This window comes from Scyliorhinus torazame, chromosome 10, assembly GCF_047496885.1.
Source record: "Scyliorhinus torazame isolate Kashiwa2021f chromosome 10, sScyTor2.1, whole genome shotgun sequence".
Lineage (NCBI taxonomy): Eukaryota > Metazoa > Chordata > Chondrichthyes > Carcharhiniformes > Scyliorhinidae > Scyliorhinus > Scyliorhinus torazame.
In genome coordinates, this window is record NC_092716.1 from 115,759,459 (window position 1) to 115,771,898 (window position 12,440).

At 44.4% G+C, this 12,440-nt stretch overlaps 1 protein-coding gene across 1 annotated transcript in view; it reads left to right on the forward strand.

Moving 5' to 3' along the window:
• The window catches only part of hydin (HYDIN axonemal central pair apparatus protein), a 1,604,351-nt gene that overhangs the window by 1,227,796 nt on the left and 364,115 nt on the right, over positions 1–12,440 (forward strand). The window contains exons 62-63 of the mRNA XM_072518656.1: positions 3,179–3,330; positions 6,021–6,207. Of these exons, the coding sequence (XP_072374757.1) occupies positions 3,179–3,330; positions 6,021–6,207 (339 nt within the window). The remainder of the gene's footprint in view (positions 1–3,178; positions 3,331–6,020; positions 6,208–12,440) is intronic.

The window sequence follows — 12,440 nt, forward strand, 5'->3', positions numbered from 1 at the left end:
TTGGTATAAACCTTTGCCGAGCACTGTAAAAAATAACTTGGAAGGTTCTCCACTGTTCCTCAACTGTTTCACCACAAAGTCTTTGCTCCCAGTCCACCTTAGCTAGCTCTTCTCTCATCCCATTGTAATCTCCTTTGTTTAAGCACAAAACACGAGTGTTTGATTTTACCTTCTCACCCTCCATCTGTATTTTAAATTCCACCATATTGTGATCGCTCCTTCCGAGAGGATCCCTAACTGTGAGATCATGAGTCAATCCTGTCTCATTACACAGGACCAGATCTAGGACCGCTTGTTCCCTCGTAGGTTCCATTACATACTGTTCGAGGAAACTTTTGTGGATACATTCTATAAACTCCTCCACAAGGCTGCCTTGACCGACCTGGTTAAACCAATCGACATGTGGATTAAAATCCCCCATGATAACTGCTGTACCATTTCTACATACATCAGTTATTTCTTTGTTTATTGCCTGCCCCACCATAATGTTACTATTTGGTGGCCTAGCGACTACTCCTATCAGTGACTTTTTCACCTTACTATTCCTGATTTCCACCCAAATGGATTCAACCTTATCCTCCATAGCACCGATGTCATCCCTTACTATTGCCCATATGTCATCCTTAAATAACAGAGCCTTACCATCCACCCTGTCCTTCGGAATAGTTTGACACCCTCGGATATTTAACTCCCAGTCTTGACCATCCTTTAACCATGTTTCAGTAATGGCCACTAAATCATAGTCATTCACGATGATTTGCGCCATCAACTCATTTACCTTATTCCGAATACTATGAGCATTCAGGTATAGTACACTTATGTTGGCTTTTATACCTCTGTTTTGAATCTTAACACCTCGATCAGTAACCTCTCCTGAGTTATATTTCCTCTTAACTTTTCTCCTAATTCTCTTTGTTGTTGAACCCATATCTTCATGTAACAACCTGCCGTGTCGCTTACCATTTATGCATTTACTTCCAGTTTTATTCCTTTTAGTATTACTGAGCCTAGTCACTGAGCTCCCCTCAGTCACTGTACCTTGTACTGTCACCATTTTTGATTTCTGACTATGGCTTCTCTGCCTTACACTTTCCCCCTTATTGCCTTTTGTTTCTGTCCCTGTTTTACTACCTTCCGACTTCCAGCATCAGTTCCCATCCCCCGCCACATTGGTTTAAACTCTCCCCAACAGCTCTAGCAAACACCCCCCGAGGACATCGGTTCCAGTCCTGCCCAGGTGCAGACCGTCCGGTTTGTACTGGTCCCACCTACCCAGAACCGGTTCCAATGCCCCAGGAATTTGAATCCCTCCCTCTTGCACCATCTCTCGAGCCACGGATTCATCCTATCTATCCTGACATTCCTACTCTGACTAGCTCGTGGCACTGGTAGCAATCCTGTGATTACTACCTTTGAGGACCTACTTTTTAGTTTATCTCCTAACTCCCTGAATTAAGCTTGTAGGACCTCGTCCCGTTTTTTTAACCTATATCGTTGGTGCCTATGTGCACCATGACAGCTGGCTGTTCACCCTCTCCACCCCCCCCCCCCCAGAATGTCCTGCAGCCGCTCCGAGACATCCTTGACCCTTGCACCAGGGAGGCAACATACCATCCTGGAGTCTCGGTTGCGTCCGCAGAACCGCCTGTCTATTCCCCTTACGATTGAGTCCCCTATCACTATAACCCTGCCATTCTTCTTCCTGCCCTGCTGCGCAGCAGAGCCAGCCACGGTGCCATGAACCTGGCTGCAGCTGCCTTCCCCTGGTGAGCCATCTCCCTCAACAGTATCCAAAGCGGTATATCTGTTTTGCAGGGAGATGACCGCAGGGGAGACCTGCACTGCCTTCCTACTCTTGCTCTGTCTTTTGGTCACCCATTTTCTATGTCCCTCAGTAACTTTCACCTGCGGTGTGACCAACTCGCTAAATGTGCCATGCACGATGTCCTCAGCATCACGGATGCTCCAAAGTGAGTCCATCCGCAGTTCCAGAGCTGTCAAGCAGTCGAACAGGACCTGCAACTGGACACATTTCTTGCACGTGAAGGAGCCATGGACAGTGGACGTGTCTATGAGCTCCCACATCGCACACGAGGAGCATGACACGGGTCTGGGATTTCCTGCCATGTCTTAAACCTTCGGTTAACCTATACAACTACAATTCCAAAAACAAAACGAAGAAAAAATAAATATACCAATGAAAAGAAGAAGAAAAAAGAAAAACTACTTGCCAGTCACTTACCAGGGATAAAAAACACTTCCTCCCCACCCAGCTTCAAATTCCCACCTAGCTTCAAATTCCCAAACTCGCTCTTTGCTGTGTCTCACTCTGGCTGTGTCTTCTCAGGCTCACTGGGAGAAAGCAGATATTGACAGATGTCTAAGTACCAATGCATAAAGGGAGAATGGGATAGTGTAAGAAAAAGGTATTGAAGTGAATGATCAGCTATGATTGTATTGAATGTCAGAGCAGTCTCAATGGGCTGAATAGCCGAGTCCTACTTCTCGGTTTCTATGTTCCTACTCACCATCAATGCCCCCTCATATGTCTCCGATGCTTTTTGGCTATTTTGTTCTAAGGTAAAATGCTGTGAATATTTAAATAACTTCAGATCATGGCACAAGCTCTGTTTTCTGTAGGTTTGGTTGCATAAAGCACTTTTTTCACTAGTTAAAGTACAGTAGTGCATCTCAATGCTAGTCAGTGTAATGGTCAACTTACTTTTACAGGACAGAACATTGTGGTCAATCACTGCAGTAAACATATTTAACCTTTACAACAGCAAATAACAAAGACATTTGAAGTTGCCAAACATTTTTCATTAAACTGACAGAATGTCCCCAACGCCTCACCAGGTATTCACCAAGGTTCTCAAAGTGTGATGTTATAATTCACCTCAGAGGTCTAGATTGCTGTGTGCGGATGCATAATTTCTACCTTTTCACGTTTATGGGATATTTATGTGGGGTGCTTTTTGAAAGGAAATCAATTTTGCTGATTCCTGCACTCATTCCAGACCTTTCTGGGTCACAAAAATATGGCCCCTTAACTCTGACCTGACCTGCTGAGTATTTCCAGCATTTTCTGTTTTTATTTCAGATTCACCTGCAGTATTTTGCTCAACTAATATTCAGATGTTACTTTTTGGTTCACCATTGTTTTGTTTTTCTTTTGTAGGCTGCTGCTCGTATTGGTGATATTTTTGATGTGATCCCCGCCCGGATGAGCATCCCGAGCTTTGACCATAAGTTTGCGGTTGTTGCGTTCACTCCCCAAACAATGCAGACCTACCAGTGCATATTTGAAGCTGCCGCGGAAGCAACACCTGGGTATATCATTGGTTTATATAAATTATATTGTGAATTGCTGGGGCAGAAGAACAAATAGATCTGAGATACATAAATAGTTAAGAGTAGTTACACATGTTGATGAAATATGTTCAAGCAGAACATTCGGGTGGAACACCTCTACAGGAACCTTGCAGTATTTGACAGAGTGTGTGATAGAGCATGCTGCATAACCTCACCATCCCTTGCCATCAGATGTATAGCAGAGGAAGAGGAGGAACAGTGGAGGCAATCAACACTTATGCTTTCTGGCCAAACTGACTGTTAGCAACTCAATCAACCGCGGTACAATGAACACAACCCAAATTCCTCATTAACCGCAGTACAATGCTTCACCTTCCCTTGGTTACATCTCACCTGAGGAAGGAGCTGCGCTCCGAAAGCTAGTGATTCGAAACAAACCTGTTGGACTTTAACCTGGTGTTGTAAGGCTTCTTACCTTAAATTATACACAATGTTACTATCCGAGCTGCTGACTGAGTGTGGCAGGGAATGAGTAGTTATTCTTCTTCACTGTCTTCCTATCTTCCGCCAATGTTTTGCTTCCATCTTAACGCAGAATGATACAAGTGTAGGATGGGAGGGTTGGTGGGGGAGAAGCATGATTTGCATACTTACACTAACTGAAGCTTGAAAGTCAGAAAAATTGCAAATTTGAGCGGGGTAGACGTGAAGAGGGGGATTACGTGTGAGCATATCATTATCTCCGATGGTTTCAGCCCTGCTGCTCGCCTCAGGCTCACTCATAGACACTCCTTTATGGTATTGTCCACTTTCTCTTTTCATGGGGGCAACCACATTCAGCTGTGCCTGTCCCCTGCCGGTTTTGTATTACTACCTCTGGTTATGAACCCCGTTATCCTGCAGGAAAGCTGGAAGTATTTCACAGAATGTGATGCAGTATGTTTGGGTGATGGGCTGTCATAAAACCACAAGACAGAGGAGCAGAATTAGGCCACTTAGCCCATCGAGTCTGCTCCGCCATTCAATCATGGCTGATATTTTCTCATCCCCATTCTCCTGCCTTCTCCCCATAACCCCTCATGGCAGTGTATGTAAAGTGCAACTAAAGAGAAAATGCGAGAAAATCTCAGCAGGTCTGGTAGCATCTGTAGGGAGAGAAAAGAGCTAACGTTTCGAGTCCAGATGTCCATCATTAGCTCTTTCACCAGATCCCATCAGAATTTGGTATCAGGTTGCCATTTTGAACGGGCAGCCAAATCCCAAGGTCCACTGGCAGCCCCCCTCCCCTGCACAAAGCTAATCCAACCCCCCCCCCCACCCCATGCTGATAAGGAGGGGCATCCTCCACCCCCCTTCCCACCGGAGGAATGAAGGGTCACTTCCCCCCTCCCGACACACAGTGAAAAATCACTTCATTTTCACTTACTCTTACCAAACATTTGCCGCCTTAGACAGAAATAGTTTCAGCTGTGAAAAATAAATGAAAACACTTTGCTGGGGTGAGGAGTTGTCAATCTTAGCAGGAGTGCTTATAAATATTGTGGTTAGGATCAAAGCAAGGTAATGGAGATGCATAAAGGAAGAGAAAGGTAAATAAACAATCCACCAAGCACCTGCAACTGAACCAATTAAACTATCAATCACTGGCGAGTGAAATGTACTGCTGTGTGAAATTGAATGGAATAATTGCATTTCAAAGCCCTTTCAAATGTTCTGGACTTTCGAGGAAGCCTCTGAAACTTGAAACAGCTGCTATTTTGAAGAGTTTTGTCTGAGGCAGCAGATGTTAGTACAAGGTAAGTGAGAATGCAGTGATTTTCCACTGTACTGCCTGGATGTTCCTTCAGATTTCCGACAGGGGTGACTGATTGGGGGTCTGATAGGGGCCTCTGATGGGAGTGACTGATGGGGGTCTCTGATGGGGGATGACTGGTGGGGGGTCTGATGAAGGGACCTGATGGGGAGCCCAATGCCCTGGACCCTTGGGGGACCCTCCCTCTGCAACCTAGTCGTGGAAGAGGGTAACGTCATCAGTGCCTTGACCCCCCCCTTGTGATCCACCGCACCAGGGCTGCGCTTGGCCAGTCTCACACCAAAGCTGATCCAATGAAGTTCCTGATGAGGGAATCGGAGCTTCATGGTGGTGCAGGGGTTGGGGTAGTCGTGGGTAGTGCGCTGCCACCGCCGGTGGGGGATCAGAGTATAGCAATGGGTGGCAAATCCATTTTTCGGGAAACCCGCCATGCTCCGCCTGATTAGCAATTCCAATACCGGCGTTGAGCAATGGAAAATCCACCCCTTAGTCTCAGACCTACTAATGCCCTGGTAGATTTACAATTGAGTACTTTGCCCCTAGTGCCTGGTCACTATGCAGTAATCTGTGTTGGAAATACAGATCTACAGGAGGGTAGGATCAGGCTTCATTCCGACTGACATTCGCAATCTATGCTCACACAAGAAATGATGATTTGGGCAAAGTTGCAGATAGATACCGGTACTCATGAAACAACATGTAAGTAATGCTGCTACTTCAGATAAAAGGATGGAGGAACCGAGAAATCTCGACTACAGGAAGCAAAAATCTAAACATTTTCAAAAGTGGGTTGCAAGATTAATATTAAAGAATGAATGACAAATAAATATAGTTGTATTTTCAGTAGTCTGAGATGTATTTATTCTGCCTTCTCTTCTCATCTTTTCTTTTCCAGTGTTCCTAAATCCAAACCCCTGGTATTTGATATAGTCGGAGATGGGAACCTGCCCCGGATCAGTATCCTTCAGCCTTTGCTCCGCAATAAGATAGGGAACCCCTTGCTGATCTATTCACGTTTACTCTTGGATCAAAAAGAGAAGCTGCCTGTTGTCCTGAGAAATGATGGTACCCTACCTGCACAGGTAAAGCAGCAGTGTAAAATGTACCTATTTTAGTTTTACAAAATTCACTCTTGTCACTTGTGTTGATTACCTCATCTGACAGTACTCTTGAGATGATTAACAGAGAAAAAATGTTGATCTGAGTGTAATGTAGCATTAAGGGATAATTTATTCTGTTCCCATGACTTTACTCTGCAAAAATGTTCCCGTTTAAGTGAAAAATGAGAAGAGTTGGCGATTATGGCCTCATGAGTTCTGTGCCTTTAATGCCATGCCCCTCGGTTGGGTGTTGAGTCGCATGACATCCCAATGTTTAAAAGTGTTCGATTACTTCCCCCAGGTTTCAGTTTCTTCTGATGTGGACAACCACTAAACTCCCACACAGTAATGTCTGGCTTGTGATACAGTCCTGTCTTTTGGACACTGTTATAATGTAAATGAGCTGAATACATGTGTCTACCACACTGGCAAAATTGTCATCCATGGCAAAGATAACTGGCCAACCTGAGCTCCATTTAGTCTTCAATCTGAAACCTTATTCATCCATATAGGTCAGCAATGTGATTCGGTGACCTGTGGTCACTTTCCCTGATTTCATGAGAATCTGAGGTCAGACAGTGAAATCATAAAATGCAACTTTGTCGTCCCTTTGTATTAAGTCTAACCGAGTTGGAGTAGTCAGGCATTGTAAAAATATATGAACATAAGAAATAGGAGTAGGCCAAATGGCCTTGCATGTCTGCTCCACCATTTAGTAAGATCATGCCTCTGTTATCCTCTTGATAGACAGTTAGTGAAGGAAGAAGCCAGAACCAGTTTTGACTTGGAATAGATTTATTTCCAGTGGAACATTACAGGTATATATCTCTGACTCCACTCTACTCCTCTGTCAGTGTCTCCAAGTGGTTGATGCTTAACTTCCCCCTCAAGGGCAATTAGGGATGAGCAATAAATGCTGGCCCAGTCAGCGGCACCCACTACAATGAATGAATTTTAAAAATGTATTAAGTAATCATCCAAACAATGTCCTGCATCTATATGTACTTAGCCTCAATCGATACAATTAATAGATTCCCTTCTTTCTCTTTCAATAAAACTTAATGCACAAATTTCAAAACAAAGAAGAATATTTTTTCTATATTCCATACAAAGCATTGCACTGAGATGCTCCTCCCCTCAAAACTCCAACAAGTTCTTAGGACAAATGCCATTTTATGAAACAGTTAATTTATTACGTCGATCAACCTATTTGCTTTTGAAGATTTCCTTTCTTGCCAACATTTCTTTCAAGGTCCAATTCGTCAGCTTTTTTCACTCACTTTTTGCACAGTGTACATTATCCCATGAGGATAATCTACTTATTTGGGCAAACTATCTTCAGTACTTCCCCTGCATAGAATTTTCCTTAAAATATTTGACAATCACAATCCCATACCCACTGTTTCCACAAAAGCCAGTAATTCCGTAGCCAATGTACTTTCAACAACCCTTTTTGTTTTCTCAGCTTCCCAGTCTTCGAAGGAACAATATTTCCCATTGTCACCCAGAAACAAAATTATGAAACGAGCTGCACTCAAAAACCCGATCTGGAAGATTAGCATGAGAAGCATCATTAAAAATGACTTATTTCATGTTCTTTACATCACCCAAGGATAGACACTTAGGTACACATTCCTCAATGTAACATTTTTAAAATGGTTTATTGGCCCTTGAAACATATTTGACTTTAGGGTGTTTCATGATAGCACTTAATTCAAACGTATCAAAACTAGCATCTGGTTTTGGCTGAGTACATAATCAATTCAACTGACAAATCAAGCTCCACAACTGATTTCTCTGCTTTAGACATCTGCATCTTTGTGATGACTTAGCAGGATCAACCAGCTCTCTAAACAGGCTTGCTGCTTTAAAGTCAGTCCAGGCTTACTCTTAATATCTAAACCAATAACTCTCAATCTTAAATTCTCTTTAATCCAATTAATAACATTTCTCAGATTCTGCAGTACCACCTCAGACATCATTGACATGCATCGTGAAGATACCTGAAAGTTCCCCTTTTATGATACCAATTCAACATTACTGGATATGGTTTTAGTTGAACACATCCTCGAGGCATCATTCAGGCCATAAACACATTTGCTCAGCTTCCATTATTATCTTCTTGCACCGATTGCCTCTTTAGTAGTTTTAGAACACTTCTCTCTGAAAGTTACCACCCTGCAGAAACAAGGCCGGGATTCTCCCCCAACCGACGGGTGGGCCCTACCGGTGCCAAAGAGTGGGGCGTGAACCACTCCGGCGTCGGGCCGCCCGGAGGTTGTGGAATCCACCGCACTTCCAGGGGCTAGGCCGGCGCTGGAGTGGTTGACGCCGCGCCAAAGAACAAAAAACAAAGAAAAGTACAGCACAGGAACAGGCCCTTCGGCCCTCCAAACCTGTGCCGACCATGTTGCCCATCTAAACTAAAATCTTCTACACTTCCTGGGTCCGTATCATAAGACCATAAGACCATAAGACATAGGAGCGGAAGTAAGGCCATTCGGCCCATCGAGTCCACTCCGCCATTCAATCATGGCTGATTTCAATTCCATTTACCCGCTCTCTCTCCATAGCCCTTAATTCCTCGAGAAATCAAGAATTTATCAACTTCTGTCTTAAAGACACTCAACGTCCCGGCCTCCACCGCCCTCTGTGGCAATGAATTCCACAGACCCACCACTCTCTGGCTGAAGAAATTTCTCCTCATCTCTGTTCTAAAGTGACTCCCTTTTATTCTAAAGCTGTGCCCCCGGGTCCTAGTCTCCCCTGCTAATGGAAACAACTTCCCTATATCCACCCTATCTAAGCCATTCATTATCTTGTAAGTTTCTATTAGATCTCCCCTCAACCTCCTAAACTCCAATGAATATAATCCCAGGATCCTCAGACGTTCATCGTATGTTAGGCCTACCATTCCTGGGATCATCCGTGTGAATCTCCGCTGGACCCGCTCCAGTGCTAGTATGTCCTTCCTGAGGTGTGGGGCCCAAAATTGCTCACAGTATTCTAAATGGGGCCTAACTAATGCTTTATAAAGCTTCAGAAGTACATCCCTGCTTTTATATTCCAAGCCTCTTGAGATGAATGACAACATTGCATTTGCTTTCTTGATTACGTACTCAACCTGCAAGTTTACCTTCAGAGAATCCTGGACTAGGACTCCCAAGTCCCTTTGCACTTCAGCATTATGAATTTTGTCACCATTTAGAAAATAGTCCATGCCTCTATTCTTTTTTCCAAAGTGCAAGACCTCGCACTTGCCCACTTTGAATTTCATCAGCCATTTCTTGGACCACTCTCCTAAACTGTCTAAATCTTTCTGCAGCCTCCCCACCTCCTCCATACTACCTGCCCCTCCACCTATCTTTGTATCATCGGCAAACTTAGCCAGAATGCCCCCAGTCCCGTCATCTAGATCGTTAATATATAAAGAGAACAGCTGTGGCCCCAACACTGAACCCTGCGGGACACCACTCGTCACCGGTTGCCATTCCGAAAAAGAACCTTTTATCCCAACTCTCTGCCTTCTGCCTGACAGCCAATCGTCAATCCATGTTAGTACCTTGCCTCGAATACCATGGGCCCTTATTTTACTCCACAGTCTCCCGTGAGGCACCTTATCAAAGGCCTTTTGGAAGTCAAGATAGATAACATCCATTGGCTCTCCTTGGTCTAACCTATTTGTTATCTCTTCAAAGAACTCTAACAGGTTTGTCAGGCACGACCTCCCCTTACTAAATCCATGCTGACTTGTCCTAATCCGACCCTGCACTTCCAAGAATTTAGAAATCTCATCCTTAACAATGGATTCTAGAATCTTGCCAACAACCGAGGTTAGGCTAATTGGCCTATAATTTTCCATCTTTTTCCTTGTTCCCTTCTTGAACAGGGGGGTTACAACAGCGATTTTCCAATCCTCTGGGACTTTCCCGGACTCCAGTGACTTTTGAAAGATCATAACTAACGCCTCCACTATTTCTTCAGCTATCTCCTTTAGAACTCTAGGATGTAGTCCATCTGGGCCCGGAGATTTATCAATTTTTAGACCTCTTAGTTTCTCTAGCACTTCCTCCTTTGTGATGGCTACCATATTCAACTCTGCCCCCTGACTCTCCGGAATTGGTGGGATATTACTCATGTCTTCTACTGTGAAGACTGACGCAAAGTACTTATTTAGTTCCTCAGCTATTTCCTTGTCTCCCATCACAAAATTACCAGCGTCATTTTGGAGCTGCCCAGTGTCAACTTTTGCCTCCCGTTTGTTTTTAATGTATTTAAAGAAACTTTTACTATCATTCCTAATGTTACTGGCTAGCCTACCTTCATATTTGATCCTCTCTTTCCTTATTTCTCTCTTTGTTATCCTCTGTTTGTTTTTGTAGCCTTCCCAATCTTCTGACTTCCCACTACTCTTTGCCACATTATAGGCTTTCTCTTTTGCTTTGATGCATTCCCTAACTTCCTTTGTCAGCCATGGCTGCCTAATCCCCCCTCTGATAACCCTTCTTTTCTTTGGGATGAACCTCTGCACTGTGTCCTCAATTACTCCCAGAAACTCCTGCCATTGCTGTTCTACTGTCTTTCCCACTAGGCTCTGCTCCCAGTCGATTTTCATCAGTTCCTCCCTCATGCCCCTGTAGTTACCTTTATTTAACTGTAACACCTTTACATCTGATTCTACCTTCTTTCTTTCAAATTGGAGATTGAATTCTACCATATTATGATCACTGCCTCCTAAGTGCTCCCTTACTTTAAGATATTTAATCAAGTCTGGCTCATTACATAACACTAAGTCCAGAATGGCCTGTTCCCTCGTGGGCTCCATCACAAGCTGTTCCAAAAAGCCCTCCTGTAAACATTCAATGAATTCCCTTTCCTTGGGTCCACTGGCAGCATTATTTACCCAATCCACCTGCATATTGAAGTCCACCATGATCACTGTGACCTTGCCTTTCTGACATGCACTTTCTATTTTGTGGTGCATTTTGTGCCCCCGGTCCTGACCACTGTTAGGAGGCCTGTACATAACTCCCATTATGGTTTTTTTGCCTTTGTGGTTCCTCAACTCTACCCACACAGACTCCACATCATCTGACCCTATGTCATTTTGTGCTATTGATTTAATTTCATTCCTAATTAACAAGGCAACCCCGCCCCCTCTGCCCACCTCCCTGTCTTTTCGATAGGTTGTGAATCCCTGGATGTTTAAATGCTAGTCCTGAACCCCCTGCAACCATGTCTCTGTGATGCCTACCACATCATACCTGCCAGTCACAATCTGGGCCACAAGCTCATCTACCTTGTTCCGTACACTGCGCGCATTTAAATATAGCACCTTTAATTCTCTATTGACCGTCCCTTTTTGTTTTCTTAGTGTGGTGGACCTTGGTTTACTGAGCCTTTCCATACACTGTGTCATATTTTGTGGGATGGGGACTATCGTAACCTCTCCTGAGTTTTGTCTTTTCGTGCTTTTTTGTATTCCTAAGCAGCTACGCTTCCCACTGATTACTTCACCTCTTGGTTCCCTGACTTTCCCTGCCCCCCCCAATCTTTAGTTTAAAGTCCTATTGACCACCCTATTTATTCTTTTCGCCAGAACACTGGTCCTAGCTCGGTTCAGGTGGAGACCATCCCAACGGTATAGGTCCCCCCTGTCCCAAAACTGATGCCAGTGTCCCATGAAAAGGAACCCCTCTTTCCCACACCACTCTTTCAGCCACGTGATAACTTCCCTTATTCTTGCCTCCCTATGCCAATTTGCACGTGGCTCGGGCAGTAATTCGGAGATTATGACCCTTGAGGATCTGTTTTTTAATTTGAATCCTAGCTCTTTATAATCTCTAAACAGGTCCTCTTTCCTAGACTTGCCTATGTTGTTGGTACCGACATGGACCACAACAACTGGATCCTCCCCCTCCCTCTCCAGTATCCTTTCAAGCCGGTCAGAGATGTCCCGCACCCTAGCACCGGGCAGGCAACATACCATGCGGCACTCTTTATCCTGCTCACAAAGGATACTATCTATCCCCCTGATAATAGAATCCCCTACAACTACAACTTGCCTATTTACTCCCTCCCCTTGAATGGCCTGCTGAACCATGGTGCCTTGGTCAGCTGACTCATCCTTCCTGCAGCCCTGTTCGCCATCCACACAGGGAACGAGTGCCTCATACCTGTTGGACAGGATCAAGGGCTGAGGCTCCTGAGTTCCT